General features: G+C 40.5%; 1 protein-coding gene across 2 annotated transcripts in view; it reads left to right on the forward strand.

The window, feature by feature from the left end:
- O-fut2 (O-fucosyltransferase 2) overlaps positions 1-21,245 on the forward strand; it is a 40,644-nt gene extending 19,399 nt beyond the window's left edge. For both annotated transcript variants that reach the window (XM_071689913.1, XM_071689914.1), the window contains exons 6-9: positions 3,908-4,100; positions 6,372-6,552; positions 13,686-13,815; positions 20,163-21,245. In XM_071689913.1, coding sequence (XP_071546014.1) covers positions 3,908-4,100; positions 6,372-6,552; positions 13,686-13,815; positions 20,163-20,313 — 655 coding nt within the window. In that variant the 3' untranslated portion in view covers positions 20,314-21,245. The remainder of the gene's footprint in view (positions 1-3,907; positions 4,101-6,371; positions 6,553-13,685; positions 13,816-20,162) is intronic.
- Positions 21,246-25,383: the final 4,138 nt, after the last annotated feature.

Genomic DNA, 25,383 nt, shown 5'->3' on the forward strand with positions numbered 1-25,383 from the left:
GATTTCTAAAACACTTCACTTCCTCCAGTTTTTCTCCATTCAAACTTACCTCCCAGGTAACTTGTTCCTCAACCCTACTGAACCTAATAACCTTGCCCTTATGCAGGTTTGTTCTCAGCTTTTTACAGTTTCTCACCTGAATCAGCCACCAGCGCTGTATCATCACTGAACAACAACTGACTCACTTCCTAAGCCCTCTTATCTACAACAGATTGCATACTTGCCCTTCTCTCCAAAACTATTGCATTCACTCCCCAAACAACCCCATCCATAAACAAATTAATCAACCATGGAGACATCCTGCACCCCTGCCGCAAACCGACGTTCACTGGGAACCAATCACTTTCCTCTTTTCCTACTCATACGCATGCCTTACATCCTTGATAAAAACTTTTCACTGCTTCTAGCCTCTTACCTCCCACACCATATATTCTTAAAACCTTCCACAAACCACCACTGTCAACTCTATCATATGCCTTCTCCAGTTCCATAGATGTTACACACAAATCCATTTGTTTTTCTAAGTATTTCTCACATACATTCTTCAAAGAAAACACCTGATCCACACATCCTCTACCACTTCTGAAACCACACTACTCTTCCCCAGTCTGATGCTTTGTACGTGCCTTGACCCTCTCAATCAATACCCTCCCATATAATTTCCCAGGAATACTCAACAAACTTTTACTTCTGTAATTTGAACACTCACCTTTATCCCCTTTGCCTTTGTACAGCAACACTATGCATGCATTCTGCCAATCCTCAGGCACCTCACCATGAACCATACATACATTGAATATCCTTACCAACCAGTCAACAACACAGTCACTCACTTTTTTGATAAATTCCACTGCAGTACCATCCAAACCTGCTGCCTTGCCAGTTTTTATCTTCCACAAAGCTTTCACTGCCTCTTCTCTGTTTACCAAATCATTCTCCCAAAACCTCTCATTTTGCACACCACCTAGATCAAAACACTATATCTGCCACTCTTTCGTCACACACATTCAAGAAACCTTCAAAATACTTACTCCATCTCCTTCTCACATTACCACTACTTGTTATTACCTCCCCATTAGCCCCCTTCACCGATGTTCCCATTTGTTCTCTTGTCTTATGCACCTTATTTGCCTCCTTCCAAAACATCTATTTATTCTCCCTTAAATTTAATGATACTCTCTCACCCCAACTCTCATTTGCCCTCTTTTTCACCTCTTGCACCTTTCTCTTGACCTCATGCTTCTTTCTTTTACACATCTCCCAGTCATTCGCACTACTTCCTTGCAAAAATCGTCCAAACAATTCTCTCTTCTCCTTCACTAGCAATCTTACTTGTTCATCCCACCACTCACTACCCTTTCTTATCTGCCCACCTCCCACTTTTCTCATGCCACAAGCATCTTTTGTGCAAGCCATCACTGCTTCCCTCAATACATCCCATTCAACCCTCACTCCCCATAAGTCATTTGCTCTCACCTTTTTCCAATCTGCACTCAATCTCTCCTGGTACTTCCTCACACAAGTCTCCTTCCCAAGCTTACTTACTCTCACCACTCTCTTTACCCGAACATTCTCTCTTCTTTTCTGAAAACCTCTACAATTCTTCATCTTCTTCACCACAGGATAATGATCAGACATCCCTCCAGTTGCCTTTCTCAGCACATTAACTTCCAAAAGTCTGTCTTTCACGCGCCTGTCAATTAACACGTAATCCAGTAACGCTCTCTGGCCATCTCTCCTACTTACATACGTATACTTATGTAATTCTCTCTTTTTAAACCAGATATTCCCAATCACCAGTCCTTTTTCAGCACACAAATCTACAAGCTCATTACCATTTCTATTTACAACACGAACACCCCATGTACGCCAATTATACACTCGACTGCCGCATTACTCACCGTTACATTCAAATCACCCATCACTATAACCCAGTCTTGTGCATCAAAGCTGTTTACACACTCACTCAGCTGCTCCCAAAACACTTGTCTCTCATGATCTTTCTTCTCATAGGCACCAATAATCACCCATCTCTCTCCATCCACTTTTAGTTTTACCCATATCAATCTAGAGTTTACTTTCTTACACTCTATCACATACTCCCACAACTGCTTCAGGAGTAGTGCTACTCCTTCCTTTACTCCCACTCTTCTCCTTTACCCTTGAGCTTCGTTTCACTCAGAGCCAAAACATCCAGGTTCCTTTCCTCAAACATGCTACCTATCTCTACTTTTTTCTCATCTTGGTTACATCCACACACATTTAGACACCCCAATGCGAGCCTTCAAGGAGGATGAGCATTCCCCACAACTCCTTCCGTTTCCCCTTTTAGAAAGTTAGAATACAAGGAGGAGAGGGGTTTCTAGCCTACCACTCCCATCCCCTTTAGTCACCTTCTATGGCATGCGGTGAATGCATGGGAAGTATTTTCTCCCCCATCCCCAGGGATAGGGGAGAAAGGCAAATATACACACAAATTACTGCTCAGCATCAATACACTTCCTCTACATGCAAACAGAACAAAAATGACATAAGAAATTAGTGTGTTCACTCTTCATAGGAGCCACCACAAACATAATCTTGCAAGCATGCGGGGCAGTGTCTTACATAGTGAGGGTTCCCTTGCCTGAGGCCTGGCATCACCACAACTGGGGGCGAAGCTGCTGGTGGTGGTTACACCCTTTAACCCATGGGTGTCTTGGGGATCTGCGAAATCCTGGGGTGTAAGTGACATTGGTTTTGCAAAGACAAGTGGCCACTGCCATCTAGCTTCACTGGGTGTTGTCTGTTTGGCTTCACCTACATTACCACATTCAACCTCTCCCATACCTTTGAAGCAACATCCTGCACACAAACAGGGGTTCCCATGAACAGCTGGGGTTGCATAGCAGCATCATCTTCTGAGGTTGCATAGCAGTGTCACCTGCTGGGCCATCCTGCATGAGAGCCTGGCTCTCTGCTATGGCCTGCTTCCTGTTTTGCAGACCAGTTCTCCATTGCTAATTTATCAGATAATGTTGCTCGAGCGCTGGGACACCATCTAGCAACTTTCTTCTTGCTGCCAGCTGTGTGGGTTACTTATACCCCTCTCTTAGTGGGGTGTTGAGATATTGGAGCATAGCCTAAGTCACTTTGCTGTTGTCCTGGCTACCTCCAACACCCGTGTTGCCCCTCAACACCCCTTTGGCTGCTTTTACCATTGCTTCAGCACATCCATTGGATTGGGGGAAGTGGGCTGAGGAGATGGGGCCATGATTCCCATTTTTTGTAGAAAGTGTCCATCTCCTTGATGTCTAGACTGGTTCCTCCATCCGAGGCGATTTCCTTGGGTGCACCCCATCTCCTACGTAGGTTTGAATCCTACTCACTGTGCCATGTAAGAGGTGCAATGAAAGCAGGGAGTCTGTCCTCACTTTATTATAAAGAAGTATTCGTTCACAGAAGAGGGGCAGCATCACCTCTATCTCAGTCTGACTTGCCTCCAACTGCCTGGCGAGTGTTCCCACACTGCCGGGTAGTATGACAGAAGGCTTTTGAGTCACCTTTGGTTAGTAGAGTAATAAGAGTCACTTAAGATATGTAAGCATTACACCTTACTGTGATCAGTAAGGCTTCCTGTAAATGTGGAATAGATGCTTTTAAGAAAAAGTTTTGCTTTTGGGAAGTAGATTTTGCAATGTTCATTATGTTGAGCTTCTAGGATTGAGTGAAGGATATGGTTGTACCCAATATGTTTATGTGACTGCTTGGTTAAATTCAGCTATTTTGAAGTTGCATTGTAGGAAACAAGTAATATTTAGAAAGAGATATAGGTAGAAATTCTTTTTTCAAATTGTTGAATTTTAAGCAGGTTGTTGTGTTTAAGCAAGATTTACCTGTATTGGCATTTCCTTGTTTTGATTGACAGGTCCATACTAATTGGCCGGGCTGAAACCATTTTACATGATGAATATGGAGGGAAATGGTATTGGGCTGCAAGGCAAAGTATGCGTTTTGCTAATCACCTACAGGAAGAGGCTACTAGGTTTAGAAAGAACCAATTGGATTCTGATGACGTCCATGATAAAACTGAAGTGAAGGAGGACTGGCGAGATACAAAGGCAAGTTTGAGACTGCAGTTATTAGAGCTTGTGTTAGATTTTCCATTGTCATTAATCATGCAATTATTTTACTTTTTCCATCAACACAGAAGTGTATTTAAAAGATTGCATATAGGGCAGTTGTTAATGAGCTCCATCTAAGTTCATTTTGTTGCAAGGGGGTCATTTTCTTTGTTACGTTAAAAACTTTGCATTTTATTCTTCTGATCATTAAACATATGTGTTTCTGGTAGTATTATGCTTTATTCAAAGAATAAGTACTACCAAGAGGTGCACATTTTGAACATAGCACAAAGTTGAATAGAGTCCTATATGCATTACTCCTTGTCATGACCCTGTGAGTGTTTGTTCCTTCAAACATACCCATTTTTGCCCTCTTAGATAATGTTTTCTCTTTCCACACATTCTTCATTGCTCCCGGAACCTTTGCCCCCTCCCCACCCTATAACTCGCTTCTGCTTCCATGGTTTCTTTCTCTGCCTGTCCACTCCATGATATATGATACTCGATGCTTCCTCCAGTTTTTCTCCGTTCAAACTTACCTCTCACCTATCCTGTCCCTCCACCCTGCTGAACCTTACAAACTTGCTTTTATTCACATTTACTCTCAAGTTTATCCTTTCATACACTACCAAATTCAGTTACCAACATCTGCAGTTTCTCAGTCAAACTGCTATCAGTGCTGTATCATCAACAGACAACAACTGATTCACTTCCCATTTCCTGCAGTGATGAGGTAGCACCAGGAATAGGCAAAGAAAGGCCACATCCACTCACACCCATTCTCTAGCTGTCATGTGTAATGTATAGAACCCATAGCTCCTTATCCACAACCAGGCTCCACAGACCTTTCCATTGACAGCAGATTGACCCTGGTATACCATATCATTCCAGTTCACTCTATTCCATGCACTCCTTTCACCCTCCTGCATGTTCCAGCTTTTTTGATTGCTCAAAATCTTGTTCACTCCATCTTTCCACCTCCAGTTTAGTCTCCCCATTCTCCTTGTTCCCCCAACTTCTGACTCACATATCCTCTTTGTCAACCTTTCCTTTCTCATTCTTTCCATATGTCTAAGCTCTTCAGCACACACTTGTAGTTATGTTTGTTATTTTTCAATGAACATTTGTAAAGATTTTAGTTCTGGCGTAGGCTGAGCCTCAGCACTAAAACCAATTTTATTTTTGGTTTGTCGCTGTCTCCCGTGTTAGCGAATTAGCGCAAGGAAACAGACGAAAGAATGGCCCAACCCGCCCACATACACATGTATATACATACACGTCCACACACGCAAATATACATACCTATGCATCTCAACGCATACATATATATACACACACACAGACATATACATATATACAAATGTACATAATTCATACTGTCTGCCTTTATTCATTCCCATCGCCACCCTGCCACACATGAAATAACAACCCCCTTCCCCCTCATGTGTGCGAGGTAGCGCTAGGAAAGATAACAAAGGCCGCATTCGTTCACACTCAGTCTCTAGCTGTCATGTAATAATGCACCGAAACCACAGCTCCCTTTCCACATCCAGGCCCCACAGAACTTTCCATGGTTTACCCCAGACGCTTCACATGCCCTGGTTCAATCCATTGACAGCACGTTGACCCCAGTATACCTCATCGTTCCAGTTCACTCTATTCCTTGTATGCCTTTCACCCTCCTGCATGTTCAGGCCCCGATCACTCAAGATCTTTTTCACTCCATCTTTCCACCTCCAATTTGGTCTCCCACTTCTCCTCATTCCCTCCACCTCTGACACATATATCCTCTTTGTCAATCTTTCCTCACTCATTCTCTCCATGTGACCAAACCATTTCAAAACACCCTCTTCTGCTCTCTCAACCACACTCTTTTTATTACCACACATCTCTCTTACCCTATTATTACTTACTCGATCAAACCACCTCACACCACATATTGTCCTCAAACATCTCATTTCCAGCACATCCACTCTCCTCTGCACAGCTCTATCCATAGCCCACGCCTCGCAACCATACAACATTGTTGGAACCACTGCTCCTTCAAACATACCCATTTTTGCTTTCCGAGATAATGTTCTCAACTTCCACACATTCTTCAATGCTCCCAGAACTTTCGCCCCATCCCCTATGCTATGATTCGCTTCTGTGGACTAAAAACCAAGTCCTTATATATTGCCCAGAAAGGTAATATCTTCCCAGTTGCATATTTTGTTGATGGAGATGCATAAGAATAATTGTATGATAATATTGCTCACTCTTTTTCAGATTAAACGTGGTGCAGCTGTTGGTGGTCCTTATATTTCTGTTCATCTTCGGAGAAAGGATTTTATTCGGGCCAGAGGTGATGAGGTACCAACTCTGAAAAGGGCAGCACAACAGATTAAAAACTTGTTGAAGAAGGAGAACCTCACCACAGCCTTCATTGCAACTGATGCTCCAACAGAAGGTAGCTATACTTTAGATTTTTTGCATCTAATTTGTGCTTTTCACATAGCTGCAGATGTACTTTGATTCTTATGAATTGTGGATCTAGGAATGGATGTGTACTTTTACCAGTCAGGAAGTATTTTTTTTTTATACTTAATTGCTGTGTCCTGCATCAGTGAGGGAGCTCCAGGAAACAGACGAAGAATGGCCCATGCACTCATATACACATATATATACATAAACACCCATACACACATACATACATATGTATACATATACATATCAACATATACATGTAGACATACATATACATACATACACATATACATACATATACATACCTATACACATAGACATATACATATAAACACATATACATATTCATGCTTGCCTTCATCCATTCCTATCAGAACCCTGCCCCACAGGAAATTGCATTGCTACCCCCTGCTTCAACAAGGTAGTGCCAGGGAAACAGACAAAAAAGGCCACATTCATTCACGCTCAGTCTCTAGCTGTTATGTGTAATGCACCAAAACCACAGCTCCCTGTCCACATCCAGCTCCCATAGACCTTTCCATGGTTTATCCCAGACATTTCACATGCCCTGGTTCAGTCCATAAACAACACGTCATCCCGGTATACCACATCATTCCAATTCACTCAATTCCTTGCACGCCTCTCACCCTCCTGTATGTTCAGGCCCTGATCGTTCAAAATCTTTTTCACTCCATCCTTCCACCTCCAATTAGGTCTCCCACGTCTTGTCCTCTTCATCTCTGACACATATATCCTCTTTGTCAATCTTTCCTCTGTCATTCTCTCCTTGTTTCCAAACCATTTCAACACACCCTCTTCTGCTCTATCAACAACACTCTTTGTATTTCCACACATCTCTCCTACCCTTCCATTAATTGCTTGATCAAACCACTTCACACCACATATTGTCCTTAAGCATTACATTTCCAGCATATCCACCCTCCTCCGTACAACTCTATCCATATCCCATGCCTCGCAACCATATGATATTATTGGAGCTACTGTTCCTTCAAACATACCCATTTTTGCTCTCCGAGATAACGTTCTTTCCTTCCACACATTCTTCATCGCTTCCAAAATCTTTGCCCCCTCCCCTACCATATGATTCACTTCTGCTTCCATGGTTCCATTCACTGCTAAGTCCATTCCCAGATATCTAAAACACTTCACCTCCTTCAATTTTTCTCCATTCAAATTTGCATCCCAATTCATGTGCCCCTCAATGCTACTGAACCTAATAACCTTGCTCTTATTCACATTTACTCTCAACTTTCTCCTTTCATACACTTTTTCCATACTCAGTCACCAACTTCTGCAGTTTCTCTCACTAATCAGCCACCAGAGCTGTATCATTGGCAAACAACAACTGACTCACTTCTTAGGACCTCTCATCCCCAACAGACTGCATACTTACCCCTCTCTCCAAAACTCTTGCATTTACCTCCCTAACCACCCCATCCATAAACAAATTAAACAACCATGGGAACATCACACCCTTGCCACAAACTGACCTTTACTGGAAACTAATCACTCTCCTCTCTCCCTACTTGTACACAGGCCTTACATCCTTGGTAAAAACTTTTCACTGCTTCTAGCAACTTACTTTCCACACCATATACTCTTAGACCTTCCACAAAGCATTTCTATCAACCTTATCATATTTATTCTCCAGATCCATAAATGCTACATATAAAGCCATCCGGTTTTTTAATTATTGCTCACACATTTTTTAAAGCGAACACCTGATCAACACATCCTCTACCACTTCTGAAACCACAGTGCTCTTCCCCAATCAGAAAGCATTTAAGATGAATGTTCAAGTACTGAAAACAATGGTGTTTACATAACTGGAATAGTTCTCTAAGTATTATAAAAGATATAAAGGAGTGAAAAAGATTTTGAGTGATCGGGGCCTGAACATGTAGGAGGGTGAAAGGCTTGCAAGGAATAGAGTGAATTGGAACAATGTGGTATACCAGGGTTGACGTGCTGTCAGTGGATTGAACCAGGGCATGTGAAGTGTCTGGGGTAAACCATGGAAAGTTTTGCGGGGCCTGGATGTGGAAAGGGAGCTGTGGTTTTGGTGCATTATACATGACAGCTAGAGACTGAGTGTGAACGAATGTGGCCTTTGTTGTCTTTTCCTAGTGCTACCTCGCACACATGCAGGGGGAGGGGGTTGTCATTTCATGTGTGGCGGGGTGGCGACGGGAATGAATAAGGGCAGACAGTATGAATTATGTACTTGTGTATATATGTATATGTTTGTGTGTGTATATATATATATATATCTATACATTGAGATGTATAGGTATGTATATGTGCTGTGTGTGGACGTGTATGTATATACATGTGTATGGGGTTGTTAGGGAGGTAAATGCAAGAGTTTTGGAAAGAGGGGCAAGTATGAAGTCTGTTGGGGATGAGAGAACTTGGGAAGTGAGTCAGTTGTTGTTCGCTGATGATACAGCGCTGGTGGCTGATTCATGTGAGAAACTGCAGAAGCTGGTGACTGAGTTTGGAAAAGTGTGTGGAAGAAGAAAGTTAAGAGTAAATGTGAATAAGAGCAAGGTTATTAGGTACAGTAGGGTTGAGGGTCAAGTCAATTGGGAGGTGAGTTTGAATGGAGAAAAACTGGAGGAAGTGAAGTGTTTTAGATATCTGGGAGTGGATCTGTCAGCGGATGGAACCATGGAAGCGGAAGTGGATCATAGGGTGGGGGAGGGGGCGAAAATCCTGGGGGCCTTGAAGAATGTGTGGAAGTCGAGAACATTATCTCGGAAAGCAAAAATGGGTATGTTTGAAGGAATAGTGGTTCCAACAATGTTGTATGGTTGCGAGGCGTGGGCTATGGATAGAGTTGTGCGCAGGAGGATGGATGTGCTGGAAATGAGATGTTTGAGGACAATGTGTGGTGTGAGGTGGTTTGATCGAGTGAGTAACGTAAGGGTAAGAGAGATGTGTGGAAATAAAAAGAGCGTGGTTGAGAGAGCAGAAGAGGGTGTTTTGAAGTGGTTTGGGCACATGGAGAGGATGAGTGAGGAAAGATTGATCAAGAGGATATATGTGTCGGAGGTGGAGGGAACAAGGAGAAGAGGGAGACCAAATTGGAGGTGGAAAGATGGAGTGAAAAAGATTTTGTGTGATCGGGGCCTGAACATGCAGGAGGGTGAAAGGAGGGCAAGGAATAGAGTGAATTGGAGCGATGTGGTATACCGGGGTTGACGTGCTGTCAGTGGATTGAAGCAAGGCATAGCGTCTGGGGTAAACCATGGAAAGCTGTGTAGGTATGTATATTTGCGTGTGTGGACGTATGTATATACATGTGTATGGGGGGGGGGTTGGGCCATTTCTTTCGTCTGTTTCCTTGCGCTACCTCACAAACGCGGGAGACAGCGACAAAGTATAATAAAAAAAAAAAAAAATAATGTGGGTGGGATGGGCTATTCTTTCATCTGTTTCCTTGTGCTACCTCGCTGATGCGGGAGACAGTGACAAAGTATAATAAATATATAGATAAATATAGAAGGAGCTAAAGATGTTTATTTTAGAAAATAGAATTATAATTTCAAATGAAATAATATGAAAAGATTAAGGATTTGATAATGAATTTACATAGAATGTTTTAACTCTCTTGCATGTGGATGTCTCAACATGCTTTTTTCAGAAAACTTATACTGGCTTACTGTGGACATAACATGTGTCCAATGATTAAAAATCCACTTGAAACTACATTCTTGGGTTTGTTGGCATGTTATGGGTTGAAGTGCTTGTCCACTTTCTTGCTTATCATCTTGCCTTATCAGTTCAATAATTCTTATGATTTTCCACAGTTAACAGATAGATGATTTTAGCAGTCAAGGCATATGGCCCAGATTGCTTACCTCCTTGAATCCTAAGGAACACATCTCTGAGCTAGCTGTGAGGCTTGCTAACATTTCGTCTGTCTGAAAACCTAAACTTTCTTCTTTGTGCAAGCAAGCATTGGTTCAGCCAGTTCCTAAAACAGACCATTCTAATCCTTCCAGCTAATGTCCCATTACCCTCTCTTTAGCTCTCTCCAAAGTCTTTAAAATTTTTAATTCTCACTTTTTCAAATACTAGGTATCCCTTTCCCTTCTTTTAGATCACCAACGTGGCTTCACAGTGCAAGGTCTACTGGTCTTCCTGCTTCCTCTGTGACTCACCTTTGGTTCCCCTTTTTCAGGGATTGAGTTAAATCTTTTGTCATAATCTTTGAAACCTGACAGGGTTTGGCATAAAATTTTGCTTGCAAAACTTCATTCCTTTGATTTTTCCGTTTTCTTGCCTAATGCAAAGCTTCCTTTCTTGTCAGTCCACTGCAGTTGTCATAGATTAGATCACTTCCCCACTTTTCCTATTAAGAGCAGTGACCCTCAGGATTTTGATATACCGTTGTTTCTCTTTCTTTTCTTATATGTGATCTTTCTTCAGATTCTAATCCTGTTCACTCTTACAAAATGATTCCCTTCTACTTAATGCAGCTCACTTTACCTCCGTCTTCACTCTAAAACTTGTTCTTTTTCTTGCACTGAGCATTTCTTTTGATTCTCCTGTGCAGCACTCTGGAATGTGCAAGCAGTAACCTGGCTAATTTAAAAGAGGACTGAAATGCAGTTCATACTTTAATTTCTTTGTAGATGATCTCCACTGTATCCTAGAAACCCCATATAACAATCTGCTTCCCCAAAAGCTGAATTTGTTGTACAGATGCCATGATTATATTTCTTTGCCCAGTATGGAGCATTGATCACATATCTGGAGGGTTCTTCCTTCATCTGTCTGTTAGCCAGAGTGGAATCAAAAGCCTCCTGTCTCACTGATTCTCCAGACATTACATCTCTCCAACCATCCATTTCTGGCTGTTATAATATACTGCCTTCTCCCTGTTCTACAGGTATTATTTCAACCACTGTTCTTGTAAGCTGTGTGAGTGTGTCCTTACCACCAAGTCTTACACCCATGGCATATTTTTACCAGTGGCTTTCCTTAGTTTCTGTGTGGAGACCAGCCAGATGAGGATTGATTTATGATACTTCCTTCTTTCTCAGCCAGCAAAGCTATGGAGTTATCTTTTATTTTTCATCGTTACCCTCTTCCTGTAACCTTTCTACCTTAGAAGTGTTAGGCCTACAACAGAGGAGCTCTGATGAATTTTTTAATTTTGTATATTATACTGTAGATTATTTCTTTATCACCTAAGAGGGCCATGATTAAGGCATAATTTGGCCTTGGATTGTTGGTCATTATAAAGAAAAATCTCTAACAATATGTCTCTGTCAACAAATATTCAATCTATCCTTGTCATACTTAACACTTGACAACACTGAACTTACACACCTCACTCTTCATAAGTCTTGATTTTCCTGTGGAGAGCACCATGCGGTAGCCCTGCCTTTTTGGTGAAATGGTATTAGCACTAGATAGAAGTAGTAGGTAGGAACATTTAGACAGGAGCATTAGGAAGAAGCAGTCAGTAGGTACATTAAGTAGGAGCCTTTCCAAACACTGTGCTAGAGTTGCCCTCTACCAGTGTCCTGATGAGGGTGAGGTACTTAAGGCTGAAAAGTGGCACTGGATTTCTCTAGTCATGGAAACTATTGCTATAACCACCCTCTTAAGGGAGTTCCATTTGGAACAGGCATCAGAGATATAGATAGATATTTGTTTAATGATCTGTTAGCATTGTGCATATTCTCATTAGTTATGTTTCATACTCTTCTCATACTCAGAATAGACCAGTTGCATTTTTAATTCATTTTGAGAATAATGATTTTGAATTATGTTCTATGCTGTTGATAACTTTTTATTAATTTCTTCTTTGTTGTCTTACTTGCCATTCCATTGATTGCTTCTCAGTGGTCCTGATTATCTTCAATATCCTTACTAACTGCTCATTTCATTTTGTTTTACCTTTCCCCTCTGCTCGTACAGGGTTTTTGTTCTCGTTATCTTGTTATCTTATTGTTTCTTTTGATTGGTGATGAGCCCTAAGTTATTTCTTTTTTCTCTTCATAGAATGTTGTGACAAGTATAATGTACATTATGCTTGACAGGTAGAGAGTGGATGTGTGACGGTGAAGAGGGAGAAGCAGTTAGATACTTAGGAAAAAGAATGTTGTTATATTACTTCCTTTAAAACTGGAGAGAGGTGTATAAGGCAGAAAGTCTGACATGTATAACGTACATTATACTTGATAGGTAGAGAGTGGATGTGTGAAGGTGAGGAGGGAGAAGCAACTAGACACTTAGGAAAAACAATGTTATTATATTACTTCCTTTTAAACTGGAGAGAGGTGTGTAAGGCAGAAAGTTAGAGAGGAGGGGAGATAAATAAAGAAACAGAAAACAGGAACTATGATGCTCTTCACTATCTGTCTATCAATATCTCTAATGCATGTTCCAATTGGAACTCCCTCAAAGGGGTGGCCACAGCAACAGTCTCCATAACTAAAGAACTCCAGTGCCACTTTTTTACCTTTAGTGCTTCACCCTTAACAGGCCACTGACAGAGGGCAAGTCTAGCACAGTGTTTGCAGTGGCTCCTATCGAATGTTCCTAAATACTACTTGTATCTAATGCTGCTACCTACTGCTACTACATATTGTTTCTACCTAATAATCCTGCATAAATGTTCCTACCTACTATGTCTACCTATTGCTCCTACCATTTTGCCAAAAGGCAGGGCTAGCGCATAGTGCTCACTGCAGGAATATCTAGAGTTACGAAAAATGAGCTGCTTGAGTTGAGTGTTGTCAGGTGTTACATATGACAAGGAGAGATTATATATTTGTGGACAGAATACCAGTAGTCCACATATTAGTGAGGCAGAAAGAAAAGACAACTACCTGGGTCAGAGGAGTGCAACTTGATAACCATTAAAGCACTGGCTAACTAATAAGCAGATGTTACTAACCCTCATAATACCCAAGCGGGTAGTACTGGTAATATACCTCTCTAGTCGTTGGCTGCCTACCATCTACTACCTACCATATTCATATATATGTATGATTGTGTATTATTTCATGTATTAAAAAAATTTCTTATTACCAGTGTGATTTATTTCACCATTGAATATTTATTTCCCTGCACCAGACTTCCAAGACCTCACGACTCTTCTCTCTGGATATAAAGTTGTGCATTATGAACCTCATCCAGACTTCTTCCAACTGTGGAATGATGGTGGAATCGCTATTGTGGACCAGATCGTATGTTCTCATGCCAGGTTAGCTCAAGGTGTTGATGTTATTTTGATTTCATGTTTGCATGTATTCATAATTGCTTTTGTAGTTCAAACTTTTGAAAGAATATCAACCGAGAAGTGTCTTAACTTTGCAAATGCAAAAAGTTTTATTTATTTTTTCTCCAGAGTTGTCAGGTTAATAAAACTGTGTACTCATAATATTCCTTTCCTAATCACTTCACAGTTGAATGCACAGTTGATGACTATAAAGGAACATAAGTTAAAAAGGGTGGGGGAGGGTGCAAAGGTTCTGGGAGCAATGAAATATGTGTGGAAAGAGAATAGTTATCTCGAGAGTGAAAATGAGTATATTTGAAGGAATAGTTGCTCTAACAATATTATATGTATTATATGGTCGTGAGGCATGGGCTATAGATAGGGTTTTACGGAGGAGGGTGGATGTGTTGGAAATGAAATGTTTGAGGACAGTATGTGGTGTGAGGTGGTTTGATAAGTAATGAAAGCGTGAGAGAAATGTATGGTAATAAAAAGAGAGCAGAAGAGGGTGTGTTGAAATGGTTTGGACATATGGAGAAAATGGATGAGGAAAGGTTGACAAAGAGGATATATGTGTCAGAGGTGGAGGGAACAAGGAGAAGCAAGAGACCAAATTGGAGGTGGAAGGATGGAGTGAAAAAGATTTTTGAGTGATTGGGGCCTGAACATATAGGAGGGTGAGAGTCATGCAAGGAGTAGAGTGAATTTTAACAATGTGGTATACCAGGGTCGATGTGCTGTCAGTGGACTGAACCGGGGTATGTGAAACATCTCGGGTAAACCATGAAAAGGTCTGTGGGGCCTGGATGTAGATAGGGAACTGTGGTTTTGGTGCATCACACATGATAACTAGAGACTGAGTGTGAATGAATGTGGCCTTTTTTTGTCTGTTTTCCTGAAGCAGGGGGTAGTGATGGTGTTTCCGGTGGGGCAGGGTCATGCCAGGAATGGATGAAGGCTTGGAAGGATGAATGTGTACATGTGTATACATGTGCATGTATATGTTGATATGTATATTATGTGCGTTTATGGGCGTTCATGTGTATATATGTGTATGTGAGTGGATGTGCCATTCCTCTGTTTGTTTCCTGGCACTACCTCTGACATGGGAAACGATGATCAAGTATAATAAATGAATAATGAAAATCATAATAGAAATAAAGAAGGTTAAAAAGGCATCTTTTACACCTTTCATGATGAAGAGAAGTCAACTCTTTTTTTGTTATTTATGTTGAAGGCTTATTTTTGTTAATTATGTTGAAGGCTCCAATCATGGACAGAACTCCACATCAATTGATGGCCAAGTCTTAAGTGAAATATAATGAGAATTATGAAAGGGAAAAAGAAAAGACAAGGGAAAGTATGTACAAATTTTTGGGGAAATGTAAAACCTGTCTTTTGAGATGTTTCAGGTCATAGTTATTGGGAAAGACATGAGAAGGTAGAGTTCCAGAGTTTTGACATGCAGGGAAAGAAGCAGGTATCCAAACAGCCCACCCTGAGTTGCCGATGGCCACACAATAATCATGTGATGCGGCAGCTTGCTGAGTATTATATGGTCTTGCTAGTGGTGTGGGCATACAAGCAGCCAGCTTTCAGGAGCAAAAACCAAAGTAATACCTTTAGAAGAGGGGAAAATGAACTTACATTGTAGTTTAGGGCAAGAGGGTCAAGTTTGGAAATAAGCATGGGACAGTTTATAAGTTGGACTGCAGTTGACTCAACTCTGTCATGTAAGGATATAGAGCTAGAACCACCCCAGATCTGAGAGCAGTACTCCATACAAAGGGAATCAGTCCTTTGTATAAACAGAGCAACTGTTCAGAAGAATAGAAGTTATGACATCTAAACAGGACATTCAGTTTTGTAGAGGTAAACATAGCTATTCCCATAATGTGTGGTTTCCAAGAAAGAGTGGATGTTAAAGTAATACCACGTTTGTCATTAAGTCAAGAGATGGAATTACAGAACCGTCAAAGGAGAGACAAGAGTTGTGAAGAGTTTTCAATAGAGATGGGTAAAAACTGGGTCTTGGAGGCAATAAACTTAACTAAATTTTGTCTACCCCACTGAGATATCCTGTCCAAGTCTGAGTTTATTGAGGAAGCTGTGTCAAGACAAGAAGCAGATCAAGTGAGAGAAGAAGGAGCAAAATTGAAGGATGTGGATGCATGCAGTGTTGAATCATCAGTGGATGAGTGCATTTGATTATTTGTGGAGGAGAGGAAATAGTTGAAACAAAGGAGAAAACTTTTAGGGATAAGACAGAACCTTGAGGAACACCATTGTTGATGTCGAAAAGGGGAAGGCTGAGCCATCAACAACCACAGAGATAGATTGGCTGGTGAGGAAGCTAGATATGAAGGAGCAGAGTGAGGGAGGGAAGCCAAAGGAGGGGAGCTTAGAGATGAGACCTTGATGCCACACCCTGTCAAAAGCTTTGGATAGTCAAGGACAACTACACATGACTTACTAAAATCTTTCAGGGATAATAACCAGACATTGATAAGATAGGGAAGAAAATCACCATGAATCTGGCCTAACAAAAGCCATACTGGTGATTAGGGAGCAAACTGATTTTCAAGGTGTCTAAGGATATGGGAGCTGAGGAGGGATTCAAAGAGTTTGGAAATCGTAGATGTCAAAGCAGTAGGATGATAGTTATAGGGGTCAGAATAGTCACCCTTCTTAGGGATGGGATGTATCAGTGCATGCTTCCAAGGTGAAGTAAAGGTTTTGATTTTTAATCAGAAACAGAACAGACGAGCAAACACAGGTGCAAGTTCAGCAGCAAGCTCTTTCAATACATGGGGATGGATGCCATCAGGACCATAATCTGTGCCTGTGTACAGAGAGAGAAGTGTTTTTCAGACAATCCAAAAAGAGATTACAGGGAGGGGCATAGGATTAGCAAGAGGAGCATCAGGAGGTGAAGGAGTGTTAGAGTAATCCAACGTGATTTAGAGGAGAAACAGGATCGAAAGGGAGTTGCTTTGTCTTTGGCAGAGACAGCTTTAATACTATCAGAAGGGGAAAAGTGAAGGAAAGGTAGAGCGACAGAAGTTGTTAAAGATGCCCTTAGCTAAAGACCAGAAATACCTATCAATGAATGATGAGGAAAGGTTATCACACTTTCTTTGAAAAAAGGAATGCTTTGCCTCATGGATAACGTGCTTGTTGTGATTACAGGCAATTTTTCCAATCCTAATTTGCCTGATCCCTTGCCTGAATGGCCTTAGAATTTCACATTTCTGGATTAACAACTAATAAAGTATGGTTATAAGGTGTTATACTTTTATCATAATCTTGATGATGTTACAAGGTAATAAAATGCTGAAAATGGTAAATACATGAAAAAAATATTTGTGTAATTTTTACATGGGTTATGGTGATGGGGAAGGTTATCTGAAAATGGAGATTTGATGCTTAAGACTTCACTGGTCATGTATCTTGAAGATAAGTTGGTATGAAATTTTAAGTATTTGTAATGTAAAGAGAAATCTTAGTATTTTCATTTCTTTAAATCTTTTTAGCCACAGAGGGAAGATGTAGACCCACGTAAGGGCCTAAAGGGGTATTGAGGCTCTCATGGGCATGGTAGATCCATGTGAAGGTTTCAAAAGAATAATGTAACCACATGGAAGTCTTACAAGCTTAATGAGGTCACATGGAGATCTTTAAGATGTTGTGGAGCCAAATGGAGGTCTCAAAAACATATTGGAGCTGTGTAAAAGTGTCAAAGATATGTAGTGGGACTACATGGAGGTATCAGAGGTATGCTGGAGCCAAATGAAGGTCTCAGAGATGTAGCAGAGCATTATTGAAGTCGTAGAGGTATAGAAGAGCCATGTAGAGGTCTTACAGATCTAGAAGAGCCATGTAGATATCCTAGAGACCAAGAAGGGCCATGTATAGGTCTCAAAAGCATAGTGTATCCATGTAGAGGTTTGTTATATTGAAGCCATGTTGAGGTCCGAGATGTAGTGGAGCCTCATGGATGTCTCCATGGCAAAGGAGCCATTTGGCTGATTGGCAGCATGCAAGGGAAGGAGCAATGTCATCTCTCTGCTGGACATGGTGGAGTGCATTAGGGCACACTGTGTGGGATTGCACTTACTGCACCAGGCAAAAGTAGAATTTTTTTCTTACAGTATGTATGTGACTGCAGTCCAGGCTCTGCACTTGTTAAAGAATGTGAGAGAGTAAAGAGATAACATTTATGCCTACTAGCAGTGTTGAGCATTGTCTCACACAATTTAAATTGCATGCCCATGGCTCAGGAATCAAGCAGGACATGTTGATTTGAAAACTCCTGGACATTTATATTAGGACACTCCTTTCAGGGATAAAAGTTCTTTTTTGACAGGTAGACTGCATATTTAAACTAGGCAAACATTTCAATATTTAGTTGTAAAGTTTATAAATGTTTTGTGTGACACAACCTATAACTGTTTTGTAATCAAAGTTTGCATGGAATAACTTATGTAACTGCCTAAACATCACATACTAATAGAGAAGGTCCAAAGGAGAGTGCCCAGAGGTAGTTAAGAGATCTGATTTACAGGGAGATGTCAGAGAATATAAATTAGTCCACCATGGAAGAGAGAAGAATTGGGGGAAATTTCATTAGGACCTTCCAGTTTCATTTTGAAAATGTTAACAGATGACAATTCTTTGAAAGATGTAAAAGAACGTTAGCCAGAGGTCTTAGCAGGAAGATTTTTAGAGAAAGATGGGAAGAAGTACTGTATAAAATCAAAGTTGTAGATGAATAGAATAAACAAAGTGATGAATTTGTGAACGAGATAGTTTACAGAAATTAAAACAAATATAATGTGGTATAGAAAATTTAAGAGATGGAACCCATGAGTGTAGAATTTTCTCGTTCCATACAAATAGGCAGTTATTTTAAGCTTCCACCTTACACTTAGTATTTTTCCTATGCATGTTCCCACTCACTTCACGAATACTCTCTCTACATCTTTCCTCTCTTATGATATAAAACAACTCGCTTCTCCAGTTGTCATTTTTTTTAAGACTCCAGTCACAGACAAAAGTCCACATCAAGGCTAGGCCTTAATTGAATTATAGAAAAAGAAAAGACGAGGGAAAGTATGTATGAATTTTGGCAGAAGTGAAAAATATCTTTTGAGATGTGCCAGGTCATATTTATTGGGAAAGACATGAAAAGGTAGAGAGTTCTAAAGCTTTGGCGTGCAGAGAAAGAATCAGGTATCAAAATGACCTACCATCGAGTTGCCGATGGCCACACGATAATCACGTGACACAGCAGCTTGCTGAGTATTGTCATACATAATACTTGACAACACTCACCTAGCTCATTCTTTGTAACTCTAGATTTTCCTGCAGTGAGCGGTTAGCACTAGCCCTGCCTTTTGATAAAATGGTAGGATCAGTAGATAGAAGTTGTAAGTAGGAACATTTTAGTAGAGGCACTAGAAAGAAACATTAGGGAGAAGTAGCAGTTGGGAACATTAGGCTGGAGCATAAGGTGGAAGTAGTCAGTAGGAACATAAGGAAGGAGCATATGCAAACACTGCACTCAAATTGCCCTTAGACAGTGGCCTGTCAAGGTGAGCCACTGAAGGCTAAGAAGCGGTACTGGAGTTCACTGTTTATGGAGATTCTATTGCTGTGGCCACCCCCTTGAGGATGTTGCAGGTGGGAACAGGCTTCAGAGATGCAGATAGATAGACTTTAATTTCTTCATAATTTTCTCTATTCACCTCCAAAATTTACTTAAATTTCTCAAAAGATTCATCTAATCCACTAGCTGTTGTATTGTTGCATACTCACATTCACTTGCAGTAACCCCCACAGTACCTGAGAATTTTATGGACTCATTGATTTCTGTTGACGTCTGTCAGATTTCCTACTTTTCTAACCTTAATATCTTAGGAACCATTCGGCCATTAGTGTGAGATATCATAGCAATTTATTTGGTAGAAAACTCTTAATAGAAAATACATTTTGATTACAGGAAACTTCAAAGTAAGGATTGAAAAACATTTATAAGTCAAATGGTTTCAGCAAGTGTCCGACTAGGAAAGTATCCAAAATATTGAGGGGAATGTTTGAGCTCTAGTGAATAGACAGGACTATGATAATGCAGAAGAGTAAGTTTTACAAGATATAAGATGTGTGGACTATGATAATGCAGAAGAGTAAGTTTTATAAGATATGAGATGTGTGAAGATAAAGTTGCATTGAACCACCTTTCTGCTCACAAGATGCATGATGTATATTTGAAGTGTGAGTTTGACAATTTAGAAATGAACTAATTTTATTCATTCACTTCTCTTCTTGAACAGGTACTTTATCGGATCATACGAATCCACATTCTCCTTCCGCATCCAAGAAGAACGTGAGATTTTGGGTTTCCATGAAAACACAACATTCAATAGACTTTGTGGGAAAAAAGCTAGTTGTGAACAACCTGCAAAGTGGAGAATTGTCTATTGAAACTTATTCTCTTTACTTATTTTGTTATGCTCATTGGATACCCTTCTTCATGAGATGGATCAATAAATAAAGCCACAGAACATTTGTAAATATCAGAAAATTTTATACCTGTATTCATTGCCATAGTGTGGACAGTGAGGGCTTCCCCACTAGTCAAAATGTTTCACATTTGCTTCTTGCTTTACACTCTTAAGTATAATATTGTGGATTCCAACAGTGTAACCATGAGCAATAATCACTTGCCAACTTGAGCTGTTTGTTCTCAGGGTGTTTGGTCTCCTTTCTCATGCCTGTGACATTTCTCATGCCTATGATATGTCTTATGCTTGTGACATTTTTACATGTTTATGACAATCTCATGCCTTCAACATTTCTCATACTTGTAACATTTCACATGCATATGACATTTCTCTAACCTAAAACTTTCTCTAGCATATGACATTTTTTTTTATACCTATAACATTTTGTATACTTCTAACATTTCTCATACTTGTAATATTCCCCATACCTGTAATATATTTCATACATGCATCATTTGTCATACCTCTAGCATTTCCCATATCTGAGATATTTTTCATATCTAGTAACTTTTCTCTTATTCATAACATTTCTCTTAACAATGACATATCTCATGTCATTGACACTTCTCATGTCTCTGACACCCAAGATGTGATGATCCCCTTTTACTAGATATTGCTTTATTTATACATAGACTCCCATGGAAAAGTTACCTGGTAAAAAAGAAACTGAAAACTGGTTGAAGAATGTGTGTTGTGCTCCAGTAAGTTTTGTGCCAAATTTATCTTTGTACAGACGTCTTTCACTGAATTCATAAATATTAATAAAATCAGATCCATCATCTCAAAGAGGTGAGTTAAATAATTGTTAGATAGCTGTGTAAGGTGTGTTAGTGTATTACAAATCTAAGATTATTTTGTTTGTGTTAGTCCTCAGTGATATGATGTACTTTGTGGTATTTCTTTGTTATATATATTATGATCCTGGAAATTATATGGGAGGGTATTGATTGAGAGGGTGAAGGCATGTACAGAGCATCAAAATTGGGAAGAGCAGTGGGGTTTCAGAAGTGGTAGAGGATGTGTGGATCAGTGTTTGCTTTGGAAGAAGGTATTGTGAGAAATACTTAGAAAAGCAAATGGATTTGTATGTAGCATTTATGGATCTGGAGAAGGCATATGATAGAGTTGATAGAGATGCTCTGTGGAAGGTATTAAGAATATATGGTGTGGGAGGCAAGTTGTTAGAAGCAGTGAAAAGTTTTTATCGAGGATGTAAGGCATGTGTACGTGTAGGAAGAGAGGAAAGTGATTGGTTCTCAGTGAATGTAGGTTTGCGGCAGGGGTGTGTGATGTCTCCATGGTTGTTTAATTTGTTTATGGATGGGGTTGTAAAGGAGGTAAATGCAAGAGTCCTGGAAAGAGGGGCAAGTATGAAGTCTGTTGGGGATGAGAGAGCTTGGGAAGTGAGTCAATTGTTGTTCGCTGATGATACAGCGCTGGTGGCTGATTCATGTGAGAAACTGCAGAAGCTGGTGACTGAGTTTGGTAAAGTGTGTGGAAGAAGAAAGTTGAGAGTAAATGTGAATAAGAGCAAGGTTATTAGGTACAGTAGGGGTGAGGGTCAAGTCAGTTGGGAGGTGAGTTTGAATGGAGAAAAACTGGAGGAAGTGAAGTGTTTTAGATATCTGGGAGTGGATCTGTCAGCGGATGGAACCATGGAAGCGGAAGTGGATCATAGGGTGGGGGAGGGGGCGAAAATTTTGGGAGCCTTGAAAAATGTGTGGAAGTCGAGAACATTATCTCGGAAAGCAAAAATGGGTATGTTTGAGGGAATAGTGGTTCCAACAATGCTGTATGGTTGCGAGGCGTGGGCTATGGATAGAGATGTGCGCAGGAGGATGGATGTGCTGGAAATGAGATGTTTGAGGACAATGTGTGGTGTGAGGTGGTTTGATCGAGTAAGTAACGTAAGGGTAAGAGAGATGTGTGGAAATAAAAAGAGCGTGGTCGAGAGAGCAGAAGAGGGTGTTTTGAAATGGTTTGGGCACATGGAGAGAATGAGTGAGGAGAGATTGACCAAGAGGATATATGTGTCGGAGGTGGAGGGAACGAGGAGAAGAGGGAGACCAAATTGGAGGTGGAAAGATGGAGTGAAAAAGATTTTGTGTGATCGGGGCCTGAACATGCAGGAGGGTGAACGGAGGGCAAGAAATAGAGTGAATTGGAGTCATGTGGTATACAGGGGTTGACGTGCTGTCAGTGGATTGAAGCAAGGCATGTGAAGCGTCTGGGGTAAACCATGGAAAGCTGTGTAGGTATGTATATTTGCGTGTCTGGACGTGTGTATGTACATGTGTATGGGGGGGGGGGTTGGGCCATTTCTTTCGTCTGTTTCCTTGCGCTACCTCGCAAACGCGGGAGACAGCGACAAAGTATAAAAAAAAAAAAAAAAAAAAATATATTATGATGTACTTTTATACTGATACAGAAAATTAGTAAAAAGTTATTAAAACCCAGATTACAGTTGATCAGGACTGTAAAGGTTTCCACTGCCACTATGAAGACTTCCATTTTTGTAATTTTTTAGGTTATGTTTAAATATTTCAGTGCCCTATGTGAGTTTTAATGAATGATTGATAATATTTTGAACCTCTCAGGTTTCAAGGGTACATATGAAATATTTCAAAACATGTATATTTCCGTATCCATGAGGATAGGGGAGCAAGAATACTGCCCATGTATCTCTTGCATATCATAGGTGACTAAGAGTGTCAGGAGTGGGAAGCTGGAAATCCTCCCTCCTGCATTACTTTCCAAAAGAAGGAACTAAGGAAAGAGCCAAATGAGGATCTTTTATCCTCTGAGGCCCATTCAGATGTTCTGGACACTGCCTCACTTACACGGGAAATAGCGACGTATGAAAGTAAAAGTAAGGTATATATCTGTGACTCTCACTTCCATTTTGTACTTCATCCTCCATCCTTTTCCATTACTTCATCAGAAGAAAATTGTAAATAACAATTGAAGAATTACTCTTTACTATTAGAATGTATTCACTTAAGGTCAAAAACACTGTCAGAGCACTGTCCATGTTTTGATTTCAGCCTTCACAAAGTCCATGATTGTGGTGAACTTTCAGAATTAATGTGAAAGTAGTAATATTCCCTTAGTAGGATTAAGTGATGTCTAATGCTATTATAATGTTTATTTGGAAAAAACATAATGCACAGTCTTACAATCTCATTCATGTGATACATCACTAGTTATAGTGGCATTACTCACAAAAGAAAATCAGCAGGGTTTAGAAGGGAGAGCACATGATCAGATGGAAAAGAGAAAGCAGCAGGAGGTCAACAGGAACATGCAACAGTTGAAAAAGAGGTCAAATGAGAGTTGGTGAGAGAGTATCATTAAACTTCAGGGAGAATAAAAAGATATTTTGGAAGGAGCTAAATAACGGTGCGTAAGACAAGAGAACAAATGGGAACATCGTTGAAGGGGGCAAGGGGAAAAGTGATAACAGGTAGTGATGAAGTGAGGAGATGGAGTGAGTATTTTGAAGGTTTGTTGAATGTGTCTGATGGTAAAGTAACAGATGTAGAGTGTTTTGGTCAGGGTGGTGTGCGAAGTGAGAGTCGGGGAGAGTGGTTTGGTGAAGACAGAAGAGGTGGTGAAAGCCTTGCAGAAGATGAAACTTGGCAAGGCGGCAGGCTTGGATGGTATTGCAGTTGAATTTATTAAGAAAAGGGGTGACTGTATTGTTGATTGGTTGGTAGGGATATTCAGTGTATGTATGGATTATGGTGAAGTACCTGGGGATTGGCAGATTGCATGTATAGTGCCATTGTACAAAGGCAAAGGGGATAAAGGTGAGTGTTCAAACTACAGAGGCTTATGTTTGTTGAGTATTCCTGGAAAATTATATGGGAGGGTACTGATTAAGAGGGTGAAGGCAGTTACAGAGCATCAGATTGGGAGGGAGCAGTGTGGTTTCAGAAGTGGTAGAGGATGTGTGGTTCAGGAGTTTACATTGATGAATGTGTGTGAGAAATATTTAGAGAAACAGATGGATCTGTGTGAGGCATTTATGGATCTGGAAAAGGCATATGATAGGGCTGATAGAGATACTTTGTGGAAGGTCTTAAAGAGTATACAGTGTGGGAGGTAAGCTGCTAGAATTAGTGAAAAGTTATAACCAAGGATGAAAGGCATGTTTACAAGTAGGAGTGTTGGTCTGCGGCAAGGGTGTGTGATATTACAGTGCTTGTTTAATTTGTTTATAGATAGGTTGGTGAGGGAGGTAAATGCAAGAGTCTTGGAGAGTGGGGTGAGTATGCAGTCTGTTGGGGATGAGAGGGACTGCGAAGTGACTCAGTTGTTTTTCGCCAATGATACAGTACTGGTAGCTGATTCAAGTGAGAAACTGTAGAAGTTGGTGACTGAGTTTGGAAGAGTTTAATGTTTAAGGACAATATGTATTGTGAGGTGATTTGATTAAGTAAGTGATGAAAGGGTAAGAAAGATGTGTGAAAATAAAAGGAGTGTCGCTGAGAGAGCAGAAGAGGGTGTGTTTAAATGGTTTAGAAATATGGAGAGAATGAGTGAGGAAAGGTTGACAAATAAGATAGGTTTGTCAGAAGTGGAGGGAAACCAAGTTGGAGATGGAAGGATGGATTGAAAAAGATTTTGAGCGATTGGGGCCTGAACATGCAGGAGGTTGAAAGGAGTGCACAGAATATATTGAACGATGTGGTGTGTTGGGGTCAACTTGCTGTCAGTGAACTGAAGCAGGGCATGTGAAACATCAGGGGTAAACCATGGAAAAGTCTGTGGGGCCTGGATGTGGAAAGAGAGCAGTGGTTTTGGTGCATTACACATGACAGCTCGTGTATGGATGTGAGTGGATGTGGCCTTTCTTTGTCTGTTTCCTGGCACTACGTCAATGATACTGCATCGATTGAGACAAACTCCACCCTCACCAGTCTTGATGCTGTATATAGTTTGGTTGAATGTGAAATCCTACCTCTTTTTCAGCCTTCCCCCACAATTT

Source organism: Panulirus ornatus, chromosome 47 (genome assembly GCF_036320965.1).
Source record: "Panulirus ornatus isolate Po-2019 chromosome 47, ASM3632096v1, whole genome shotgun sequence".
Lineage (NCBI taxonomy): Eukaryota > Metazoa > Arthropoda > Malacostraca > Decapoda > Palinuridae > Panulirus > Panulirus ornatus.